The sequence below is a fragment of the Mustelus asterias genome, chromosome 21 (genome assembly GCF_964213995.1).
Source record: "Mustelus asterias chromosome 21, sMusAst1.hap1.1, whole genome shotgun sequence".
Classification (NCBI taxonomy): Eukaryota; Metazoa; Chordata; class Chondrichthyes; order Carcharhiniformes; family Triakidae; genus Mustelus; species Mustelus asterias.
The window spans coordinates 46,831,691-46,857,666 of NC_135821.1; the positions used below are offsets into that span (position 1 = coordinate 46,831,691).

The following is a 25,976-nucleotide window of genomic DNA, read 5'->3' on the forward strand; positions in this document are numbered from 1 at the left end:
AGCTAGGCTTACACAGAGAAATCAAGCACATTTGCTTTTTGGGAGCTGCAGAAAGAAGTAGCTTTGAGTCTCTGACATCCAGAGAGTGAGATCTGCCAGAGACTAGATTTATTTCTCTGAAGTTCTACTGTTTGAAGATATATTCTGTGGAAACTGCTGTCTGGATCTCTGTCCAGAGGTGTTAAAAGGCTGGAAGTCTCGCAACCACGTCAACCACGCTGCCAATTGGTTCTGAAGAAGGGATTTTTACCTATGTGGGATTCTGCTTCATTAAAACAATAGAGATAGCTAGCTATTAAATATTATAACTTGACATGTTTTGGTATTTACATTGATATAACTGATGCTCATTCTTCTAACTGTTTTCTTAAATGAAGTTTGTTTTGATAAAAGCTCCCGAGTGGGTCAATTGAATCACTCCTGAGGCAAAATGCCTTATGCTCATCCTAATGCTAGAATCATAAAAGTTGGGGTCTGGGCTAACTTCAGAATGTACCTTGGAGCTTCTGATCTGGTCCCTAACAACTGAATCATTCAATTATTTACCTTATTGCCAGCTGTTTTGCTTGTTCCATTTCACTTTAGTCACTTTATTAACAGCCATGATTTTTCTAATTGGCTTTCTTTAGCAGACACAAGGCCAAGTGGGAGACCAATTGGAACAGTCAAAGAAATACCAAGTACCAAACTTTCAAGTGAGTTGACGGCAGTGATACAAACTAGAATGTTAAACCTTCAAAAGCCTTGTTCAGGCAAAGGGCTGCTTATAATTCTTTTTCTATCCTTGTTGCAGTTCCAGCTAATGTCTTTGCTCAGAATTCCCTCTGGAAAGGTTCTTATGAGTATCTCGGCAAGAGGCAGCCAGTCATGTTAACAATCAACAGTTTTAATCTGTCCACCAGTCAAGTCAAGGCAACTCTTCTAGACCAGAGTGGAGTGGAGCTTAGATTAACAGGTAAGTGATATGCAACCACTGAGGGCTCTGTGGTCAAGTTTATACATTCGATGGCAGGCTATGTTTACAACACTGGGAGATCATGGAACAAAATTGTACTTCCATTCTTTCTAAACACAGGAAACCTCCACAAGGCATTCCTGGTACAATAGAAAGGTCAAGATTTGTAGCCCTTGATAGGCTTGCCTGCAGCATACATAATCACATAGAAACCCTACAATGCAAAAAGAGGCCATTCGGCCCATCAAGTCTGCACCGATCCCAATTCCACCCAGGCCCTATTCCCGTAGCCCCACTTATTTACCCTAGCTAGTCCCCCTGACATTAATGGTCAATTTAGCATGGCCAATCAACCTAACCTGCACATCTTTGGACTGTGGGAGGAAACCGGAGCACCAGAGGAAACCCACGCAGACACGGGGAGAATGTGCTTTCCCGACTATTGACTTTAGTTAATGAAATATTGATTTCTTGATATGCTCCTCTGGTGGGCAAGGCTCTGTGCCAGGACCAAATTTGCATAAAATCAATGCTATACTTCATGGAGCTGCAGGGGTTAATGTAGCAGAATTGGTCTTTGTTGGCAACACAAGACATGGTCACAGAAAGTGACCAGGCCGGGAATCAAACTCGGGTCTCTGGCATTGTGAAACAGCAATGCTAACCACTGTGCCACCCATTGGCTTTTTCCGTGAGGCAGGAATGGTGTGGCAGAGCGACCTGCCTGCAATGGGTAACCAAATAAATGTCACTATGAACACTTAAGCCCTCTTCTTGGAGACTGACTGAAATTCTTCAGTCACTCTCCAGGCCTCCAAGATGTCAGGGAGTAGCTACCTGGAAAATGCAGACTGAGGGGACCAGTGCTCCATACAGGCTTTGATACCCTTCTCAGTTGCTTGACTTCAGTTGCAGATGTAGGCAGCCCAGTGGGCTGCTTCCCCCTGGTGGTCTGGCTGCTGAGTTACTTTTTAATTTAAGAGGGTAAAATGTTGGAGAGAGGACGGCTCCATCTAGACGCACCCTCTCTCTTTGATCTGCAATGTAGGCTGGGGCTTTTGAGCAGAAAGGCCTCCTATTGGTCCTCCAGCTTCAAAGGTCTATCCGCTTTCCTTAATTGGATAGTGTGCCTGCCCTCTGGCCATTAATTGGCTAATTCGAGGAAAGATTCCTGCCGGTGACTGTTCCCCACGCAGTGCAGAGTTAGATCCCCTTTTGACAATGATGTCAGGATCCCAATCCAAAATCCTTCCAAATGTAACACAGTCATAACAACACACTCCGAAAAAGGGGAAATTGGGGCGTTCATTCTCATAAAATCTAAAAGTTCCTCTGTTATAAGTTGAAAAAGATCTTTAATTTTAAGGTGAATTATGACAGTTTTACTTCATTCAGGTGCATATTTTCAAAATTTGTGTAGTCACAGTGTTGAACTAGAATTGAGAAATGGCAATCCACAGACTGGTTTACATCCATTATTCACCAGAGAGAGCAAGCGTTTGACTTCCTGCAACTCCCAGGGTTTAGTTCAAGCAGGTGTCCTGCTGTCCCAGCGGAGAAATGTTTCCACGCCGTGGATAAAACGGGAGTACAACAAACTGATAAGATAAGGAAACAGAGGAAATAAAATTGCTGTGTTCTGGTTTTCACAGCCTCTTCTCCTCAAGGTAGGCATAGAAAATGTATCTGTTTGCTGCTTCAGCCCTTCTTTGTAGGCACACTAAAACATTCCGGAGCCCATTGTGAGCATTCACTGTTTTTTGAGCAGAGACTGGGTCACTGGCAGGCACGTCAACTGGAAGTCAATGAAAAAGAATATTGAGTGTGGCCGTGACCATGTTTTGTGATGCCAACAAAGACCAATTCTGCTACATTAACCCCCACAGCTCCATCGAGCAAAGTATTGATTTTATGCAAATTTGGTCCAAGCACAGAGCTTTGTCCACCAGAAGAGCATATCAGGAAATCAATATTTCATTAATTGAAGTTAATAGTTGGGAAAGCACAGACTGGCAAACTGAGAAATGCTGTCAACAGCACCGCTCCCAGCTGGGAGAACTGAAATGTACATTGATTCAGACAGTCCGGAATCTTCCATGCTGTAACAATTATTTCTATTCAAATTCAATCTTTCTCATGATCGCAAACTTGGAGAAGTATTTAACATCCTTAGGTTTTCACTCCCACAGTCTCCAGGTTTCTAAGTTCCAAAGTTCCAAGCTTGACATCAATTAACCACTATTTCTGAGCGCGCCCCACCTTCTCCTCAAGTCTAATGCCATCTTGGACAATAGATCAAGGTTTTAGCTATTTTAACTTCAAACTCCAACCTGTGCAACTAATCTCACCACTTGCTTGCTCAATATGAACAGTTTTAAGAATGATAAGGAGAAATGGAAACATTAAATAACTCTGATGTCGTTGCGAATGTGCTAATATCATTCAGGTTTCTACAAAAAGGAAGAACACCACCTTCTCCTTGAACTGTATAAGATCCGTGGTCCGGTCGAAATGTTTGTGCACAAATTTAAGAATGACAACCTGGCTCTGGATGGATATGTAAGTTGTGACAGGGTGTCTAGCTTTCTCAGTCTCCAAATGTCACAGTTAAAATATTGCAACAAAGCAGATTAAGTGCTTGAGACATGTTAGACAGGAAAATAGGAAAGTGCCATTCACGCTGGAAAGTAATGGTACTGCATGTCAGCACTGTGTAGCACGTCTGGTCTGGGGACAGTGAAATTGGAATTTAAAAATGTGACACTAGACTTTAACTCAGAATCAAAACTTAAATGCACTTGATAGTTCAGTGAAAATTCTTACTGAATGATCTAAGAGGAAATCTAATATATTAGTAAAAATGTAACAATTATTTTTTTATCAACAATAAACTCATTCAGATATATCTGAACTAAGCTTAGAGCACAGTCCTTGCTTTTATTCATTCATGGGATACAAGCATTGCTGGCTGGGCCAGCATTTATTGCCCATCCCTCAGGGTATTCCAGAGTCAACCACGTTGCTGTAGATCTGGAGTCATATGTAGGCCAGACCCGGTAAGGACGATCAATTTCCTTCCCTAAAGGACATTAAAGGACCAGATGGGTTTTTTCGACATTCATCAATGATTTCATGGTCATCATTAGACTTTTAATTCCAGGCTTTTATTGAATTCAAATTTCACCATCTGTCATGGTGGGATCCAGAGCCCAGTCCCCAGAATGTTACCCTGAGTCTCGAGATGACTAATCCAGTAAGAATGCTGCCAAGCCACTGCCTCCCCTTGGTGATGATGTGATTGGAAAATAGCCTGAACAAAATTCTCTTGTGATATTTCAGACAGTTTGAATAATGCAATACGATGTCAAACAGATCCACACATGAGAAAGAATCCAGAATTACCAATATCTTTACCATATCTACAAATGGTCCAGTAATGATCAGAGTATTTTACGTTCATGCATTGGCACCCAAACCCGACATATGGTGGAATTCATAACCGACGAGACTAAAAATGATCTTTTTGAATGATCATATGTGCAAAGATGTGCCCATTTCACTCTAATCCTATTGCTACTCTGAGGAACCAAGGATTTGCACGCAATAGATTCTAGAATTTATAACCATTTGTCCCTTCATACCTGTGCCAGTGCTAGGTCTTCAGTTGGAGTCATCTATCCAAATCCCATTTGCAAACCTTGTCCCTATATTCGATTTTTCCTTTTCAAATGCTCTGGTCAAAGTAAAAGATGGTCCAAGACATACTTTTGATGAAGAGCAAGGTTGTTATCTTCAGTTTCTTCGCCAATATTTATCGCTCAGTCATCAACACACACGTGGACCACAGAGGTTCAAGAAGGGCAGCCTACCACCTTCTCATAGACAAGGCAGGATGGGCAATAAATGCTGGCCTAGCTAGAGATGCCAACATCCCATGAGTGAATTTTTACAAAAGCTGACCTGGTCATCATCGCATTGCTGTTTGTGCTTGCTGCATTCAAGTTGACTGCTGCCAGCATTACTAGAGTGAGAACATTTCAAAAGTATCTCATTGGCTGGAAAGCACTTTGAGGTACTTCAGTGGTCTGAAAGGTGCTTTATAAACTTATCGGTATTTCTCTTTCCAACTTCTCCATTTGGTATTCCAGAGACAATTGAATTAGTGCCTCTTTGATACTGCTTTGTTTAGACATGAAAATTGTCTTTTATTAGTTAACTTCATAATTTTGGAAACATTTCTGAGGTTCTCTCCTAATTTTCTCTGTTCTGGTGAAAGAAAAATATGGGCGGAATTTGATGAGAATGGTTCCGAGTGTCCAGCTAGCGTGAAAATGTGAGATTTGAAGATGCGCTTTTTGGGCAAGATTTTATGCCCAATCTTGTGCGCGCACAGTGCATGAAAAATTCAGCTGGACCCATTTCTAGCTGCTACAGACAATGGGCGGGGCTTAATTCACCAGCCAGCAGCAGATGGCGCTGTTGTGCAGACCTCCACATCTACATATGCGTAATAGCAACAGCAGACAGAGCTAATGCACATGTGCAGACCTCTGATGCTGCACATGCGCAATTCTAACAGCAGAGATCTGACAAAGAGAGAGAGAGATGTCAGGCTCCTGCTGCTGCAGAAATGGACGAGAGGCTGACGTCACTGGAAATCCAGCTCCTGTAGACGGCAAGAGCCGAGAAAAAGGGCGTGATCCTGATTTCTCAGCTCTCGCTTGATTTTACCGTCTCAAGCCACCCATTGATGGGCAGGGCAAACCAGAATTCTGCCCATAAGTATTTTTTCTAATGTTTCGAAATGTCTATGACATTTTATTCCTGATACCATACAAGTGTTGTATCTTTTCACATTTCTAACATCTTTTTATTATCAAGTGCCCAGAACCACAACTGTAACCTAACCAATATCTTGGTATACATACAATATCACTTCATTGATTTATGTTTCAAGCTCTTTTTGTAAAAGCTAGAATTCCTTATGTGCATTTATGTGACCATTTCTCTCTGAAGTCCTACCTTTTAAAGAAAGATTTGTACATTTCCACATATCCAAAATACTGTTAAACAGAAGAGGTCAGAGCTTTCAGTTTGGGAACTAACAGCACACAGATGCAAATTGCATTCAGAATTTTGCTAGTTTTAAGGGCAGTGTTTTAAAACTTCTCTTCTCCCACATGAAAGATTCCTTGATGTACTTAAGAACATAAGAAATAGGAGCAGGAGTAGGCCATCTAGCCCCTCGAGCCTGCCCCGCCATTCAACAAGATCATGGCTGATCTGAAGCGAATCAGTTCCACTTATCTGACTGCTCCCCATATTCCTTAATTCCCTTATCGATCAGAAATCTATCTACCCGTGATTTAAACATATTCAACGAGGTGGCCTCCACCACTTCAATGGGCAGAGAACTCCAGAATTACTTAAAGAGTGGTAACATGAGTTTTTTTTATTGTTTATTCATGGGACATGGGCGTCACTGGCTGGCCAGCATTTATTACCCATCTCTTGTTGCCTGAGGGCAGTTGAGAGAAAGCACATTGTGGTGCAATGTTATGACAAAAAAAGCGATTTTTTAATAAGCGCCTTGACCATCAGTCTGAGAACCTGATTAAAATAGCTAATCTTTCATGGAGTTTATTGGAGTACAGTCATCAGTTTTTTTTAGAAAATGACTTTTTAAAAGCACTTTCAAAAGATTAATGGAGCTGTGCTTAAAAAAAAAGTTTAACTTATGAGTTTTCTTGAAGGCCAATAAACCGATGCATTTAATGAGCACTTGTCATGCTGATTGATTCATCTGGGGGTGCGGTCAGGGCCAGTTTCCAGTGTGATGTCTTCTCAATGAGCACAATCGGTTATGGAAATTTGATTGGCACACAATGTAATGGATACTTGAAATTAGATTTTATTGCACTGGTTTGGCTGATTCCTGGCAAATAGCACAACCTAATGGAAACATAGAGAAACAGTCATAGAGACCCCACAGTACAGAATGAGGCCATTTGGCCAATCGAGTCTGCACCGACCACTATCCCACCCAAGCCCTATTCCTGTAACTCCACGTATTTACCCTGCCAATCCCCTGACACTAGGGTCAATGGCCAATCAACCTCACCCGCAAATCTTTGGACTGTGGGAGGCAACCGGAGCACCCGGAGGAAACCCACGCAGACACGGGAAGAACGTGCAAACTCCACACAGACAGTGACCCGAGGCCGAAATTGAACCTGGGTCCCTGGTGCTGTGAGACAGCCGCCACCCATGGCTCAGGATGCAATAATCTCTTCATGGGACACAAAGAGCTGTCACTTGAATACGTCATTAATGTGGTGGGATAATCAAGGCTTTGGGAGGGGCAGATTCTTTTACTATCTCTGGGATGTGAGCATTGCTAGCAAGGCCAGTGTTTATTGCAAGTCCCTAATTGCCCTTTAGAGGGCAAATTTAAGTCATCAGAACAGTTTTTCTAGTGTAGTCAATTGCAGATTTATTGATGTTCTTCATAAACTGTTTTTTTTGCTTTATTACTTGAATGATGCTGTTCACCCATTTAACATTGGCCGTCAGTTGCCATAACAACTTCCCATGCCCCTTTATTTGACCTAAGCTGGTTCTTTAAGATCATAGAATCCCTGCAGTGCAGAAGGAGGCCATTCAGCCCATCAAGTCTGCAATCTCACACAGGTCCGATGCCCATAACTCCACATATTTACCTCATTATATCCCCTGACACTACGGGGCAATTTAGCATGGCCAGTCAACCTAAGTGGCATATCTTTGGACTGGGGAGGAAACCACAGCACCTGGAGGAAACCCACGCAGACACTGGGAAAACTTGCAAACTCCACACAGATGGTCACCCGAGGCCAGAATTGAACCTGGGTCCCCGGTGCTGTGAGGCAGCAGTGCTAATCACTGTGCCACCGTGCTGCCCATTGGTGACTTAGTGCCATTAGTGACTTGGGTGTGCTGCCCGAAATGTGCAAATGCTCATGAACCGGGGAAGTGGGCCAGGGTCAGGGGTGCAAACAGTGGGCCAGTTCGAATCCTGCTCCATCGAGGATCTATTGCAGAGAGGAAATTCAGGCCCACCTTCCCCGTTTATCCTGGTTTCTCTGGATACTGACAAGACTATTGACTTTACTTATCATCTTTCAGGTTTCAGCAGAAGCTTCAGGCAGCACATTTGTGTACCAAGGATTCGTGCAAGGCAAGGACTTTGGACAGTTTGGTCTCCAAAGAATAGGTAACGTTTCTTTCTTCTCAGCTTTAATTGGAGAATTAATGGTTTGCGATGGTTTGCATTCCTTTGCATTTTGTATGAGGTTGATCAGTGCTAACTCTGATAAGAGGGCGGCACTGTGGCGCAGTGGTTAGCACTGCTGCCTCACAGTGCCAGGGACCTGGGTTCGATTCCCGGCTTGGGTCACTGTCTGTGTGGAGTTTGCGCGTTCTCCCCGTGTCTGCGTGGGTTTCCTCCGGGTGCTCCAGTTTCCTCCCACATTCTGAAAGACGTGCTGGTTAGGTGCATTGACCCGAACGGGCACTGGAATGTGGCGACGAGGGGAAATTCACAGTAACTTCATTGCAGTGTTAATGTAAGCCTTCCTTGTGGCTAATAAATCATCTTTAACTTTAAGGATTTTTTTCTTTAACCTGGACATGAAAGTATTGGCCCTTAAATTTGATGGCAGTTCTCCCAGTCTCCCAACACAACTTTGTCAGAAGACTGGCAGAAACCCTAAGGAAATGCCATAGCTGTCTGTTTCAACCCTTTCTGTCTATCCACTGCTAGTTTTACCAGTCTCCCGCTAGAGACACAACAGTCCAAAGATGTGCGGGTTAGGTTGATTGGCCAGGTTAAAAATTGTCCCTGAGATGTGTAGTTAGAGGGATTAGCGGGTAAATATGTGGGGGTAGGGCCTGGGTGGGATTGTGGTCGGTGCAGACTCGATGGGCCAAATGGCCTCCTTCTGCACTGTAGGGTTTCTATGTTTCTATGTTTCTAACACAGATCACAAGAACCTCGAGGAATTTTGAGGCCAGGATGGGTTATTTTCTGACTTCTCATTCTGACAGGGATTCCTACCGCTTGGAATTTGTCAGAAATACGAGATATACACTGTACGTAATGTTTGGACCATTCTTTTTAAATGGTTAGAAAATTACTCGTAACACATGCCCAAATATTTGATCTGCACTCCCCATCGCCCCCCCCCCCCCCACCTCCGAAGGGAAATGTTCCCCACAAAGAACTCAAAGTTGGGAAAAGGAAACCCCAATGGTGTTGACTTAAATGGAGAATTCTTCGTAGCCAAGAGGGAAAGTGAACTGACAGCTCTAATATCACGTTACTGAAGTGGAACTTTGAAAGTTGAGCAGCCTGCCCTGTCGTGTTGTAATGCTGCAGAGTTCGAAGCGGACAAGTGTCCCACAATGTAATCCTGCAGCACCAGTTTCAAAACCCATAGGATTAAATCCTTTTGGCTTTCCTGACAAGCCATTTCTAATAGTGGTTAACAAGAAGTCCGCTTGCTAATTAAGTAACCCGAGTGAGGAAATCGGAACCTCAAAGCAGATTCACCGGGAAGTGGCCTGTGAGATCCCAGGAGATCTTACTGCCGGAAATTCCTTGGCGATCACAATAGGTGCGTCCAGCTACTCTGGCTGCTAAGTTTTTAACTTATTCCAGCAAAACTATCTGCACAGGGTGCAGATTAGCTTAATTTCAGTTAGCTGAGGCTCAGTTGGTAGCACTCCCGCTTATGGGTCAAGTTATTGGGACAAGTCCTGCTCTTTAATGCACCAGTCTAGACTGACACTGCAGTGAAATGCTGAAGGAGTGCTGCACAATCAGATGTACCAGCTATGGATGAGATTTCAACTGAGACTCCATCTGCCCTCTCAGGTGGATGTCAAAAGTCCCATGGTATTATTCTTAAGAAAAGCCAAGGAGTTATCCCTGATGTCGGAGAGTCAGAGAGGTTTATAGCATGGAAACAGGCCCTTCAGCCCAACTTGTCCATGCCACCCTTTTTTTTTTAAACCACTAAGCTAGTCCCAATTGCCCGCATTTGGCCCAGCTCCCTCTATACCCATGTCCAAATGCTTTTTAAAAAAGACAAAATTGTACCCGCCTCTACTGCTACCTCTGGTAACTTGTTCCAGACACTCACCACCCTCTGTTTGAAAAAAAAATTATTACCAGCGTGTCCTGGCCATGTTGGTAATAAATATCATCCTGTGCTTGTGAGATTGATTTTTTTTTTGTTATTCATGCGTTGGACACAGGCGTCGCTGGCTGGCCAGCATTTATTGCCTATCCCTAGTTGCCTTTGAGAAGGTAGTGGTGAGCTGCCTTCTTGAGCAACTGATACAAGTGCTGCACCATTTCAGAGGGCAGTTGACAGTCAACCACATTGCTGTGGCTCTGGAGTCACATGTAGGCCAGACCAGGTAAGGACGACAGATTTCCTTCCCTAAAAGACATTAGTGAACCAGATGGGTTTTTCCAACAATCCACCATGCTTTCATGGTCATCAGTAGATTCTTAATTCCAGATATTTTTTATTGAAATCAAATTTCACCACCTGCAGAGGCAGGTGATTCTGGGGACCCGGGATTCGAACCCGGGTCCCCAGAACATCAACTGAGTTTCTGGATGGATAGTCTAACGATGATACAATTAGGCCATCGCCCACCCCCTGCATCCTTAACAATTATCACAAGATTAAAAAGGGTTTTGCTTCTAAAGACATGCCTTAACTTTCTGTGCTGAGTTTAATGAGTAAATGCAGCAAATTCCAAGAAATAATAAACCAAGGAGCTAAGGGTATGATGTGGAATGAGGCAACTCGGGCAGCATATTCTGGATACTCACATTTAGCAGCCCATCTGTATCTTGCCTGAATTTGTTGCACAATTTACGCATAAATATCAGTGAGTGCCATCAGCTTTACTGTCATTTTGACGGCAAGTTCTTGCCAAGTGCAAAATGTACTGCAGCAATACACTGACAATTTTTAGAGTGGAAGCTTCAGCATTTCTTATGAAATGCCCCTTATTAGCACTTACAGTATGTTCACGAGATCCTCCCTTGTAATCTGCATTGGTTGTGGTAAATGGGGCTGAATTAATTCCACTGTACATGCCAGAATCATATCGGAAAGTAAGCAGCTTGTGACCTGACCTTTAGGGAGGGCGGACACTGCAGGAAGCTTTTACTTACGGTGCTTGCGACCTGGAGATTTATCAGGTAATCATGGAATACGAGCTTCAGCAATAATAAGGGGATTTGTCAGATGTGCTGTTCTATAGTATTTATGAGAAGTTTTATTATCACTGAGACTTGGGATATTACTCCAGTAAGCTCCAAAGAATATAAACATATATCAGGCAGAGAAGTTGTGTTGCTGCTCATGGAAATCTGGGTTTACAGAGGGATAGTACTCTTATTAAGTTCCTTTCGTGCCTATTTTTATGCCTTTTGAAGTTGCTTTTCTAGACCTGTTCCTGCACATATAAATTATTTTATGTCTTATTCAGATCTGCACATGCTCGAAGCTGGCACGGACTCCATAGGGCACCACCTTAGCACCAGCAGTAGCTCGGTGGCCGTTGCCATCCTTGTGCCTTTCTTTGCCCTGATAACAGCAGGATTCATATTGTATCTCTACAAACACAGGTAAGTAAGTGCTGGACAGGTAGATTTGACCAGGTTTGTCCTGACTTTGAGACAGCTGTTCCAATGGACCTCTGCGGGAACTCCCCGTTCACAGTGAGAGAATTTATAACTTGTCACTGTTACCAATAAATGAATGATCTTATTTTGGATTTAATCTGATTTATTAGTGGCACATGTATTGGTATACAGTGAAAAAAGTATTGTTTCTTGCACGCTATACAGACAAAGCGTGTACACCGTTCATAGAGAAGGAAAGGAGAGAGTGCAGAATGTAGTGTTACGGTCATGGCTAGGGTGTAGAGAAAGGTCAGTGTCAGAGGGACGATTGGTGAATGGGGAGCTGAGGTTCTGTTTAATGTTACTGAAGTCAGACAGTTTGCACAGTGGAGTCAGCAGCCATGTGGTTAGCAGATAGCCATCTCCCGGTGGCTGTGCTGACTCACATGCCGTTGACACAAGCAGACAGCAACAGTACGGAGACTGCCTGGATACAGGGCATGGGCGATGCATGACTAAGAGCATTGTAAAGGACAAGACTGATGGCAAATGCTGAGGTATTCCAAATCCCTGAAAGGAAACTTGAAACTGCCCTCAACTGTATTTTTGCAATTTGACTTAATGTCAGGAAAATGTTGAAATCCAGAGACTGACGCCCCAGACATTTTGTGAAGATTTTAAATAAAATATTTATTAAGTAATAAAATAAACAACAATAGAGTAAACTAGAAGTACACTTAAGTAAGACAATGGCTATACACAATATCATTAAGTTTGCACAGTTCCAAACAATCTTTACTTAACTACCCTCAGAGCTAATTCTCCCCAAGTGTTCCATAACACGTGGCACAGTAATTAGCACTGCTGCCTCACAGCCCCAGGGAACTGGGTTCAATTCCAGCCTTGGATGACTGTCTGTGTGGAGTTTGCATGTTCTCCTGTGTCTGCGTGGGTTTCCTCCGGGTGTTCTGGCTTCCTCCCACACTCCAAAGATAGAAAAATAGAAACTAGAAGCAGGAGTAGGCCATTCGGCCCTTCAAGCCTGCTCTGACATTCGTTTTGATCATGGCTAATCGTCAAATTCAATATTCTGATCCTCCCTTCCCCCATATCCCTTGATCTCTTTAGCCCCAAGAGCTATACTAATTTCTCCTTTGGTTATAACTACTTTCTGCGGTAGTGAATTCCATACATTCGCCACCCTGTGGGTGAAGAAATTTCTCCTCACCTCACTTCTAAAAGGTTTACTTCTTATCCTCAAATTATGACCCCGAGTTCTGGACTCGTCCACCATTAGGAACATTCTTTCTGAAACTACCCTGTCTAACCATGTTAGAATTTTAGAAGTTTCTATGAGATCCCCTCTCACTCTTCTAAACTCCACTGAATATAATCCTTACCAACTTAGTCTCTCCTCATATGACAGACCTGCCATCCCAGGAATCAGCCTGGTAAACCTTCGCTGTACTCCCTCTATAGCAAAGACATCCTTCCTCAGAGTTGTTTTTCAGACTGGAGGCCAGTGACCAGCGGTGTGCCTCAGGGATCAGTGCTGGGCCCACTGTTATTTGTCATTTATATTCGTTATTTGGATGAGAATATAGGGGGCATGGTTCGTAAGTTTGCAGATGACACCAAGATTGGTGGCATAGTGGACAGTGAAGAAAGTTATCTCCAATTGCAACAGGATCTTGATCAATTGGGCCAGTGGGCTGACGAATGGCACATGGAGTTTAATTTAGACAAATGCGAGGTGATGCATGTTGGTAGATTGAACCAGGGCAGGACTTACTCAGTTAATGGTAGGGCGTTGGGGAGAGTTACAGAACAAAGAGATCTTGGGGTACATGTTCATAGCTCCTTGAAAGTGGAGTCACAGGTGGACAGAATGGTGAAGAAGGCATTTGGCATGCTTGGTTTCATCGGTCAGAACATTGAATACAGGAGTCGGGACGCCTTGTTGAAGTTGTACAAGACCACACTTGGAATACCGTGTGCAATTCTGGTCATCCTATTATAGAAAGGATATTATTAAACTAGAAAGAGTGCAGAAAAGATTTACTAGGATGCTACCGGGACTTGATGGATTGAGTTATAAGGAGAGGCTGAATAGACTGGGACTTTTTTCTCTGGAGCGTCGGAGGCTGAGGGCTGACCTTATAGAGGTCTATAAAATAATGAGGGGCATAGACAATGGAGATAGTCAATATCTTTTCCCAAAGGTAGGGGAATCTAAAATTAGAGGGCATAGATTTAAGGTGAGAGGGGAGAGATACACAAGTGTCCAGAGGAGCAATTCTTTCACACAGAGGGTGGTGAGTGTCTGGAACAAGCTGCCAGAGGTAGTAGTAGAGGCGGGTACAATTTTATCTTTTAAAAACATTTAGATAGTTACATGGGTACGATGGGTATAGAGGGATATGGGCCAAATGCGGACAATTGGGATTAGCTTAGGGGTTCAAAAATAAAAGGGCAGCATAGACAAGTTGGGCCGAAGGGCCTGTTTCCATGCTGTAAACCTCTATGACTCGATAAGGACACAAGGACTGCACACAGTCCTCCAGGTGTGGCCTCACCAATGCTTTATACAATTGCAGGAAAACATCCCTATCCCTATACTCAAATCCTCTTGCTATGAAGGCCAACATACCATTTACTGCCTGCTGTACTTGCACACTTACTTTCAGCGACTGATGTATGAGGATCCCAAAGTCTTGTTGAGTATCCACCCATTTAAGTAATAATCTGCCTTCCTATTATTGCTATCAAAGTGGATAACCTCACATTTATCCACATTATATTGCACTTGTCATGCATATGCCCACACACTCAGCTTGTTCGAATCACGCTGAAGCACCTTTGCATCCTCCTCACAGCTTGCCCTCCCACCCAACTTTGTATCATCTGCAAGTTTGGAGATAATGCATTCAGTACCCTCTTCCAAATCATTAATATATAATGCGAACAGTTGGGGTCCCAGCATAGATCCCTGCGGAACCCCACTAGTCACTTAGAGCCAATCAGAAAAGACCTATTTATGCCAACTCTTTGCTTCTTATCTGCTAACCAGCTTTCTATCCATCTCAAGACATTACCTGCAATCCCATGTGTTTTAACTTTACATAGTCGTCTATTAACTGAGACGTTGCCTCAGATTGTGCATCTCAGGATGTGCAGGTTAGGTGGATTGACTATGCTAAATTGCCCCGAGATGTGTAGGTAGGCTGGATTAGCCACGGGAAATGTGTAGAGTTATGGGGATAGGGCAGGGGAGAGGGTCTGGGTAAGATACTCTGTCAGAGAGTCAGTGCAAATACGATGGGCTGAATGGCTTCTTCTGCACTGTGGGGATTCCATGATTCTATGAACATCTTGTAGAATGTAAAAAATATGAAAATCTAGTAACAGTTACCACACCAGACAGTTGTATCTCTCTGGGGTTACTTCTGAAGTAGAACAGTTTGCTTTCTTCACATAACCTACTTGCCATGGGGTTAAACAACTATTCCTGCTGTTGGCAGGGGTCTAATAAACAGCTTTGCGTAAGTTCTTCTCCTCATAGATGGTTTCCCCCTTTGATCTTCCTTTATCTGACCTAACTTCTTTAGAAGTCAAATCTAATCACCTTAATTTCTTCCATCTAGCTTTTACAGTGTAAACACAAGGTACACTCACTTCATACCTTTTCCCTTCCTTTGAACCTTGAACACCTTATTCAAATCCCTTCATGTTCTGTTCCCCACTGTTACGAACTTGCCTTCAGTAAACATCTGTTTTGCAGTGTTGCTAAGCTCATCAACATATCAAAGGCATTAGTTCCATTAACATAACCAAGCAGTCCCTGCCTTAAGCAGTTTACATTCCCTCCCCCGCTGTTTTTAAAATATATAACCAGCAGAAAGCCTGAGATTTTCATGTCAACAATATTTTCCTGACAGCGTATGGTTGCAAACCAGCTGGACATTGAGGGAGTGGGAGCCCTTTTGATTGCAAGACATCTCAGGCTTGACGTGTGCGTGCAGTCAGTGGCAACCTGCACCAAGGGGAAATCCGCGATCCTCACAAAGCTGTATGTCCACCTAGCCTGTTTGTCTCTGGCAAGCAAGAATTAAATGTTAAAGCAAATGCTGCAGATGCTGGAATCTGAAACAAAAACAGAAAATGCTGGAAAATCTCACTAGGCCTGACAGCATCTGTGGAGAGAGCCAACGTTTCAAGGATGACCCTTTGTCAGAGAATGAAATGTGGTTGCCTCTCTTTGAATAGAGAGCCTGAGTGACTTCCCTCACCCAACAGTGGACGACAGACTATGACATGTTCGTAGAATCATTGAATCCTTACAGTGCAGAAGGAGGACATTCGGCCCATCGAGCCTGCACCAATAACAATCCCACCCAGGCTCCATCCCCTGGGGAAGCACGGTGGCACAGTGGTTAGCACTGCTGCCTCTCAACGCCAGGGACCTGGGTTCGAATCCTGGCTTGGGTCACTGTCTGTTCGGAGTCTGCATATTCTCTCTGTGTCTGCATGGGTTTCCTCCAGGTGCTCCGGTTTCCTCCCATAGTCCGAAAGACGTGCTGGTTAGGTGCATTGACCATGCTAGATTCTCCTTCAGTGTACCCGAACAGGGAGTGTGGCGACTCGGGGATTTTCACAGTAACGTCATTGCAGTGTTAATGTAAGCCCACCTGTGACTAATAAATAAACTTTACTTGTAACCCCACGTATTTACCCTGCTAATCTCCCCTTGCTAAGGGGCAATTTAGCATGACCAATCAACCTAACCCGCACATCTTTGAACTTTGGGAGGATACTGGAGCACCTGGGGGAAACCCAGGCAGACCACAGGGAGAACATGCAAACTCCACACAGACAGTGACCCAAGGCCGGAATTGGACCCGGGTTGGTGTTTGATTTTCTTTCCTTGTCCTTCTGTAATGATTAGATTCTCTCCTCTCCCACATGTTGATTTTCTTTCAGTGTTTCCCCATTCCACTTGCTGCTGAAATATCACGGATCAGTTCTAAGCAGGCGTTTCGGGCCAAAATCAAACCTTAGCGATACCCTTCAAATGGTCATTAGCAGACAGAAACACTGTCACACGCTGTTTGTACATTGAAATGAGTTAACGCTCTTCACTTCTCGGAGCAATTATAACAGCATGTGCAAAATTTAGCATCTGCTGCATTAGCTGTGTGCTGCACCAAGGGCTGCACTTCAATGCACAGTTAGTTGATATGCTAGCTCTGATGCACACATTGATTTTCTGATTCAGAAATAATTTCAATTGCAAGCAGGCATGATGGAAATTGACAGCCAAACCTATCCCAGGTAGATGTTGGCTAGTTAACATCACAGGTTTTTTTAAGTATGGTTTTCTTATTCAGGCAGCCTGATTTGATAAACCTTTCCAAAATGGTCTCTTTAGCCTCCCGCCTCCAGATTCCCACTTGTCAACACGACATCAGCCAGTTTTCATAGTAACACTGACGGTGGTAAAACGGATGATTTAAACTTCTTGGTAATCTTTTAATGGTAGAAAATATTGTTCACTGCAGTTAATTTGTGCAATCTCGTCCAGTCGAATCCATTATTGAAATAATGCGATACCCTGCCATATCCAGCTGGTGCAATACAAAATATGTAGTCAGGGAGTCTAATCTTCAGTTCCTTAAGGTTTTTAAAAAAGTTTATTTGTTAATGTCACAAGTAGGCTTCCAATAACACTGCAGTGAAGTTACTGTGAAAATCCCCGAGTCACCACACAATGGCGCCTGTTCTGGTACACTGAGGGAGAATTTAGCATGGCCAATGTACCTAACCGGCACATCTTTCGGACTGTGGGAGGAAACCAGAGCACCCGGAGGAAACCCACGCAGACACATGGGAGAATGTGCACAGACAGTCACTCCAGCTGGGAATCGAACCCGTGTCCCTGGCGCTGTGAGGCAGCAGTGCGAACCACTTCAGAGTTAATCCTTCAGAAATGAAATAGCATTAAAGACTACAGAAGGATCCACAACTCCTATATCATCAAATCCCTTGGCGATGAGAGCAAAAATCCTGCTGTTTGGTATAGAAAGTCACTTCGAAGGATTGTATTCACTGATTGTAAAGTCCTCTATCCCATCCACACCCATTCCCTTTCGTTCACACAATCTAATGAACATGAACTCAAATGATTAAATGGCTGCGTTGCAGACAGATCCTCTTTGGGTAGCTATTTCACGTTTGAGAAAATAATTGAAATCTGTTTTATATCCAAATTAATTTAAGGATATCGATAAACCTATCTGCATGAAACTCCTGTGTTTGTCACATTAAAATGATTTGCAGAGATAGAATAATCCGCATACAAACACAATTCTGTCCATTAAATTTCACAAACATTCCATCATTTGCTGTTGTTTGCAACTACCTGTCATTCCGTTGGCCTCGGAATAGCTGCTCCATGAAGACATATGGGAAACTATAGCTTGGCCACCACAGTATTTGGATGAGCAGCATTGAGAACATATTTTTAACAAGAAACTGATACCGTGGAGTACAAGTACAGAGTCTCAAAACCGGTAATCACAGGATTGAGTCCGTGCCAGATTTGGGTTCCTGCTGGCTTTTGGAGAAAAGCAATGAAAATCATAATAATTCACTTCATCGGAGGCACTTGAAGGGGATGATATTCCCACCTCACTGTGCCTGGCACGGATCGCACCGATCCAGGAAAATAGTATGTGGGCCTAAAAATCAGTTTGACTCCCAGAAAGGGTGTGAGGCCACTTAGCATGAGAATGACTGGATTTTAATCGCATGAGCGAGTTCAGCATGTGATCGTTCCACTCTTCCCCCCCCCCCCCACTCCCCCCCAAACACCCCCACCACCACTGAATGTTCCCACTTTTCTGGCAGGAGGTCATGCCACCGTGAATCACTACTGGTCACCACTAGTGGAGACCTGGTACGATGGTCACACCAGGACTCTCAGAGACCATTGAAGCCCCTGGGTGGGTGGGGCATGGCTGAACTGTGCCCACCTGGCACACTTGTGGTGCCCGCTGGACTTCCCGGTGTTGCCACTTGGGCATCACCAGTGTGCCAGTGGCAGTGCCAAGGGGCTGGGGCCTGAGTGGCGGCCATGAGAGGGGGTGGTGGGGGTGGGGCGGGGGGAGATCCTGCAGAGTGGATTATGTCAGGGATTATGATTGGGGGAGGGGGATATGTTGGGGGTCATGATGGGGGGACCAATCGGGAGGGCCCCAATGCTGACAACCCATGTTAGGGAGGGTGTGAGGGAACATGCTGCCAATGAGATGGGGGTGTTCTCGATGTCTGGGCAAGGCGAGGGGGAGGTGTTTCCCAATGCACTGTGTGATTGGGGTGCCCTTGCGAAATGGCACCTGAGCACTCTGAAGCCGGACCTATCGACATGTTTGCCGCCCCTCCCCCCACCCCTCCCCCTCACTGCACTCCAAAAATGTGACTGAGTGACCGAGCGTGGGACGATTGTGATGCGGAGCATGCCTAAGAGACCGGCACGAATTGTTCCATTATTCTCGTCGTTATAACACTTAGGCCGGAATTTTCTGGTCATTCACGCAGTGGGATTTTCTGGTCCCACTGCAGTGAACGGAGATTTGGCTGAGCGCCAAATTCTCCGCCCTGACCTGCAGCGGCAGTGAGACATGAACAGCTGGAAAATTTCAGCCTTAGTTCTTTTGGGGGGGGGGAGAATTCTTCCCGAAATCAACTTTCATTTTTTTGTTTGAAAGAATAGTACACAATAGTGAAGAAGTATTGTCTGAATTTAAAAAAAAGTGACAAGGCTGATCCATCTTGGCGAGGTCAAGGGTCACTCGTGCCACTCAGCAAGAGAAAAGACCAGAGCATGAAGCCAATAACTAGTCCGGTGCATCCCTGCACCAGTGCAGCACTTCACTGAATGGCCCAATGTCTTACTTTACTCATGTGGCAATAATTCAAATTGATGCATGGCAGCTTGCATAAAAATATCTGGTTTTTAGGCAACTCCAGGTTTTGAACAGCCAGATTTGAGACACCGTACCTGTTAATATTTGCATGTGTTTTGGGGTGAGGTGGTTGGGTGGAGAAGTGGGGTGCGGGGGGCGCGGGTGGGGAGTGAGGTGGTGGGGAGGTAGGATGTGGACTCGTGATATTTGTGCTTTGAGACTCAACATTCGGGCATCTCGTCAGAGATACAGCTCTTTACTTTACAGCCATGTCCATCCAAACGCAGCCATGCTCTCAGGTTGAGATGGAGATGTAAAGCTATGTACTAGCCCTGAAGATCCAATGTTGTTCTGGTACTCCTGGATGGAACCAGATTTTTGAAAAGCAGAATGGTGCATAGCATGGTTGAAGGGAGCCCAGGAATAGGGAGCTGGGACAAATGTAAATACCTCTGCAAATTTGGAAGCATTTATAGTTGTGAAAAAAACATCTGTGCACAACGCAATGTAATTTGTACGGCCACAATCTAATGGGATGACATCTGTCGAGCTGCTCAGTTGCAAGCCAGTTTAAATGTGCAGGATCCTTTCATCTGCCCAAATAAGATTGGCTACTGATAGCCAAATTAAAGGACAAAACTTGGTATAAACAGGGTAATAAAAGGTTTATTTGTTAGTTTTAATGGTCCTTTGAATCCACTGGCTCACTCTCACTGGGCACAGCCAAATATGATTTAAATTCATTTGCGTTTCATATTTCAGAGGGGTGATACCTTATTTAACACATTATTTTCTCTTCCTCTTGGAGAGTCTATTGAACAATTGAAAAATGAATCTGAACCCACAGAAACCATCTGGAGGGGCAGAAGAGTTATACGTCGGAGCAGAGAGACCTGGATGTATACATGCATAAGTTATTGAAGGTGGCAGGACAGGTGGAGAGTGTAGTTGGTAAAATATGCAGTACCCTCGGCTTTACTAACAGGGGCATATAATACAAGATCGAGGAGGTTATGTTGAACTTGTTTAAGATACTAATTTGGCTGCAGCTGGAGTACTGTTTCTGGGTGCCACAGACTGAGAAAGATGTGAAGGCATGGGAGAGAGTGCAGAAAAGATTCTGGCAGAGCTGGGGGGGTTATCTACCCACTCTTGCTGGAATTTTACCAGCAGTGGGATAAGTTGTTAAGTGGTCCAATATTTGAGGCCCTTAAGTGGCCAATTAATAACCACTTTTTGTCTCCCTTATGCCGCCGCTACTATTTTACCAGCAATGGGAGGTGTTCACACCATGTAGCGCTGCTGCCAGGAATACTCTCGCATTCCTGTTGTTTTCTTCCTCTTTGAAAACCCTGTCGGCAACAGAGAGATTCCCCATCCCCCTCTGCTAGAACCCAGTTGGGCTCCTCATTGCAGTGTCCCCAACCCCACCCTCAACAGGGCCTGCCAGGGACTGGAAAGCTACTGGCTATCTGATTGGCTAGTAGCTCTTGGAGACATCCTATGACATGGGGGTGAAAAAAACAATCCTAAGGAGTTGACTGGGCTGTTGACAGTAAAATCCCGTCCAAAATGGATTTCCCTGCCAGTGAAGGTGGCGTCACCCCCCCAATTGTCAGCTGGTAGATGTTACCATTGCCATTTGCCTTTTGTGTAAAATCCCAGCCACAATGTGGTACCAGAATCGCACATAGGCCGCTCGAGTAGGGTGGCTGGTCCTGTTCTCTCTTCTGAAAATTGCATTCTTCTGACAATATGATAACTTCTGTGGAGATTTTAACTTTGATGCTGGCCTACCAGATTTACTGAATTCACTTCTTCGTTTACAGCTTGGGACGTCAACTTCATATCTTAATTTCCAGTCTGGTATCATACCCACTAGCCTACCAGGTATAACTGTGTGTCTCACCTTGCCCAACATCCCAAAATCTGTGCATATTGAGACAAACTCTACTACCACGAGGGGGCATAGCTTTAAGATGAGGGGCAGAAGATTCAGAGGGGATTTGAGAAAAAGAAATTTCACTTCGAGGGTGGTGGGGATCTGAAATACACTGCCTGGGAAGGTTGCGGAGGCCGGAAACCCTACAACCTTTATCGAGTATTTGGCTGAGCACTTGAAATATCATAACACTCAAGGATCTGGGACAAGTGCTGGGAAATGGGATTAGCACGACTTTAGTGGCATTTATTGTCGTGAAGACTTGATGGGTCAAAGGGCCTTTTCTGCTCTGTAGGACACACAGGGGTGAATTTTCCCATTCCACCCACCACAGGAATCGTAGCGGGCGTGGGTTGGACCATGGAAACGTCCAATGACCTCGGGCAGGATTTTCCGGTTTCGGGGTGAGCGCGGCCAGAATATCCCACCCTATGACTCTCATTAACTAAGGAGCAAAACTGGACATTTGTTTAATTCGACTGACTCTGCTATTACTGACTGTATGAGAGTGTATCCTGTCTCTATGTAAAAGGCTGAATGTTGTATTAGTTCAATTCTACTGATCTATATTTGATTTATATCTATTTACATGTAGCTATATAGGATGCGTTCAAAAATTACTTGGAACAAAGCTTCTGACTATGAGACGCTTAACCACATTTAAACATGGGGTACAAGGATGATGGGAATTATACACCACGGGAACAGCCTTGGTGCATTTGACTAATAGTCAATGAGAATCAATAGGAATTGGCTCAACCCACAATTAGGATAATTTGACTATTCCGGCTGTGTGACAAGCACAGTTAGATCTCTATATTTAGCAGAAATTCAGTAAAATGCTGATTGATTCACTGACAAGGTAAGTTCCGTATCTGAAGGGATTCTGTCTATTGGGAGTGAATGGACAGTGCTTCTAGCTGGAACTGACTTGTCTGCATGAAGGGAAAGTGGTTTGCTTCAACTCTGTAAAAAAAAAATGGACTGATTTGACTGTGTTCTGAATTTCTTTCAGGAAAAGGCCAAAAGTACCATTCAATGGCTTTGCAGGCCATGAAAATACAAATGGTCGAGCAACTTTTGAAAACCCCATGTATGATCGAAATGTCCAACCATCTGACATCGTGGCCAATGAGATTGAGGTGACAGTGAGCACTGTGTGCACAGCAGTATAGCACTTTCTCTTTATAAAACATTGGTGAGTAATTTGAGTAGAATGTGACACACGGCTGATTTATTTTAACATCACTAAGTTACCTTGTCTTTGTACTTTTACTGACAAGTGTTCTCCATTATCTATTGAGTAACATTGTGTATCCTTTCATAACTGTTTCACTGATGCAGATGACACTGTTCCAACTTACTGGGCTCCAGTGTACCAGAATGTGGGAGCTTTGCATCCACAACTACTTACACAGGATGAGTTCCTGATTCCATTTTCACAATTGCAGAAGTTGCAAGCGTATCCTGTGTAGATCTTCAAATGCAGAGTTGAAAAAGTGGCATTAGCCGAGGCTAATGTCACATGCATTGTGTTTGCTGTCTGAATAACATTGCTATGTTACATAGGAGTAGGCTATTTGATCCCTTGGCCTGTTCTGCCATTTAATTAAATTATGGCTGACCTGAATCTTAACTCCATCTATCTTCCTTGCATCCCAAGCCTTTAAAATGCTCGCCTAACAATTAGCAAGGGTTCCAAATGTCCAATGTGCCCATATGTGAAGAAGCAATCAGCATCCCTGAACAGCCTACCTTAGTTTTAATGTTACGTCACAACAGTGGGATTTTCTGACCAGCAAACCCCCCTCCCCACCGGAATGTTTTCTGTCAGTGGAGGTGGGACTCGCTATCTCGCTATTAGCCGCCGGCAGGATCTTCTGCGTTGTCTACGGCGTTTTGCTTGGCTTGACCGTCCTGCCACTGGGGAACCCACAGTGAGGTGGTGTGGGGAGGGGGGGGGGAGTTAGCAGAAGATCCCGTCGGTGGGAAGGGCAGGAAAATCCCACCTCTTATTCTGGATTTCCCCACCAGAGGATATTGTCTCTATCTCAGTGGTGCCTTGAAAATTAATTTTATATTGCAATCTGATAGAATTCTGTTGGTTAATACAATCAATATAAGAATCTGCACTTTCTCATTGCTTGCCTTGATTACAAGAGTAGCATGAATTTTCTTTGATTAAGTTGTAATCTTTTATTTTACGAGATTTTGCTGGCTATACAATGCAGTAATTACCTATTGGGCAATCAAGATTGGGACTGCCTATGGTCAGACCCAGAGAGCCTATAAAAATAATTGTTTCACGAAGAGATGTCTGTGGATTCAATGTTTTGCTATTTTACTAGACCAGATACAGAATAACTCTTTTTTCCCACTTTTTTCCCATTTTTCAAATGTAGGGAGTATTCCTGCTTGTGTCTCAACCAGGGAACGTTGACATCCCATTCAGTCCCTGCTGCAAGTACCCAAATACCCCGCCCTGCAAATTTGTACCCACCCCTTAACGCTGGCATTTAGTGTTCTTGCTGACAAAACGCACGAGTTCCATTCAGCACGTGTAGGATTTCCAAACAAGGATGCCACATAAATGTCAGGATTTTCCCATTTTCAGTGTTGCTCATTGATTCAGCGCCTTCATATTATCAAATAAGTTTGAATAGGTCTTGGAGCTCTTTAAAAGAACAAAGGGATTTTTTTATTTCTGCTGTCGACAACAATTCCGGAAATGATACGGCTTGTTTTTGAAGCACCATAAACATGGTGAATGCTTGAATTGGCACATGATTAATGAAGATGATGGTGATCAGACAGCACCACACCCAGCATCATGCCACCATTTTACAGGATTTGTTCAATTATTTTATGATTCTTCTGTATCCAGCTTTGTGAAGGGAAACCTGTGGAATGGGGGGGGGAGGTGACAGAGTGGGAGGGAGGGGGGTGAATGGGAAATAGAGTTGAGACTACAGTCAGATTATGCATGTTCTTATCGAATACCAGAGAAGGCTCAAAGGACCAACTTGCTCCAGATCCTTGTGGTAAAAATCATTCTGTATAGGAATCATATAAAGCTGTAAAAATGACCAAAATCAGCAGGCGAATTCTACAGTTCTGGTCACCCTATTATAGAAAGGATATTATTAAACCAGAAAGAGTGCAGACAAGATTTACTAGGATCCTGCTGGGTTTTGATGGTTTGAGTTATAAGGAGAGGCTGGATAGACTGGGACTTTTTCTCTGGAGCATAGGATGCTTAGGGGTGATCTTATAGAGGTCTATAAAATAATGAGGGGCACAGGTAAGGTAGATAGTCAATATCTTTTCCCAAAGGTAGGGGAGTCTAAAACTAGAGGGCACAGGTTTAAGGTGAGAGGGGATTGATACAAAAGGGTCCAGAAGGGCAATTTTTTCACACACAGGGTAGTGAGTGTCTGGAACAAGCTGCCAGAGGTAGTAGTAGAGGTGGGTACAATTTTATCTTTTAAAAAGCGTTGAGATAGTTATATGGGTAATATGGGTATAGAGGGATATGGGCCAAACACAGGCAATTGGGACTAGCTTAGTGGTAAAAACTGGGTGGTATGGACAAGTTGGGTCGAAGGGCCTGTTTCCATGCTGTAACCTCTATGTCTATGTCTAATTAAATCATGGTATGATTTGCAAGCAGAAGAGGTTTGGGAAAATCTTTTTACAATGCCTTGCTCTTTGGCTGATGTGAATACTGTTTCATTTTAACTTTAGTGAAGATTGCAAAAATTACGGATTGATTTAATCTGGGTGCAGGTCATTCTATAAGAGTCTGAGCTTGCATTGCTCTAACTGCAGATATGACCCCCTAAATAAATGATAGCCTTATTCATAACCTCCGACATCCAAAATTCAATGATATCTATTCAGAGTTTAAGATAGAAACAAATAAATGCTGGAAATACTCAAAGTCTGGCAACATCTATGGAGAGAGAAACAGAGTTAACGGTTCATGCCTGTGACGGACTTGAGATGTGAACTCTGTTTCTCTCTCTCTCTCTCCACAGGTGCTGCCAGACCTGCTGAGTTTTCTAGCATTTTCTGTTTCTATTTCAAACTTGCAGCATCTGCGGTATTTTGCTTTCATTTTTTATGAAGTGTCTGTTGACTTTTTGAACTTTCTTCAATGTATTTATTCTCTCTCTAAACAGAATGCTGAAGTCCAGAATCACCTCATCAGATTCTACTTGACTGCTTTACTTCAAAGATGTAATGACTGTGGAGAAGCTACTAGGGGTGCTGCCTTTTATATTACTTCTGTTATGAAGGGCTAGGGGATGAGTGGCGGAGGCCAGATAGTGTGTCCAGAAATCACGACAGTTGAAAACCATTTCCTTACTGTGGTGACCAAACGAGTACATCAGTGATGATGGACTGAACACCACCACTGAGCTCTAG

At 43.8% G+C, this 25,976-nt stretch overlaps 1 protein-coding gene across 1 annotated transcript in view; it reads left to right on the top strand.

Moving 5' to 3' along the window:
- Positions 1-25,765, top strand: part of csmd2 (CUB and Sushi multiple domains 2) — a 1,866,499-nt gene extending 1,840,734 nt beyond the window's left edge. Inside the window, exons 65-71 of the mRNA XM_078237109.1 lie at positions 630-695; positions 794-955; positions 3,402-3,514; positions 8,120-8,207; positions 11,507-11,645; positions 22,564-22,746; positions 25,730-25,765. Of these exons, the coding sequence (XP_078093235.1) occupies positions 630-695; positions 794-955; positions 3,402-3,514; positions 8,120-8,207; positions 11,507-11,645; positions 22,564-22,723 (728 nt within the window). The 3' untranslated portion in view covers positions 22,724-22,746; positions 25,730-25,765. The remainder of the gene's footprint in view (positions 1-629; positions 696-793; positions 956-3,401; positions 3,515-8,119; positions 8,208-11,506; positions 11,646-22,563; positions 22,747-25,729) is intronic.
- The last annotated feature ends 211 nt before the right edge of the window (positions 25,766-25,976 follow it).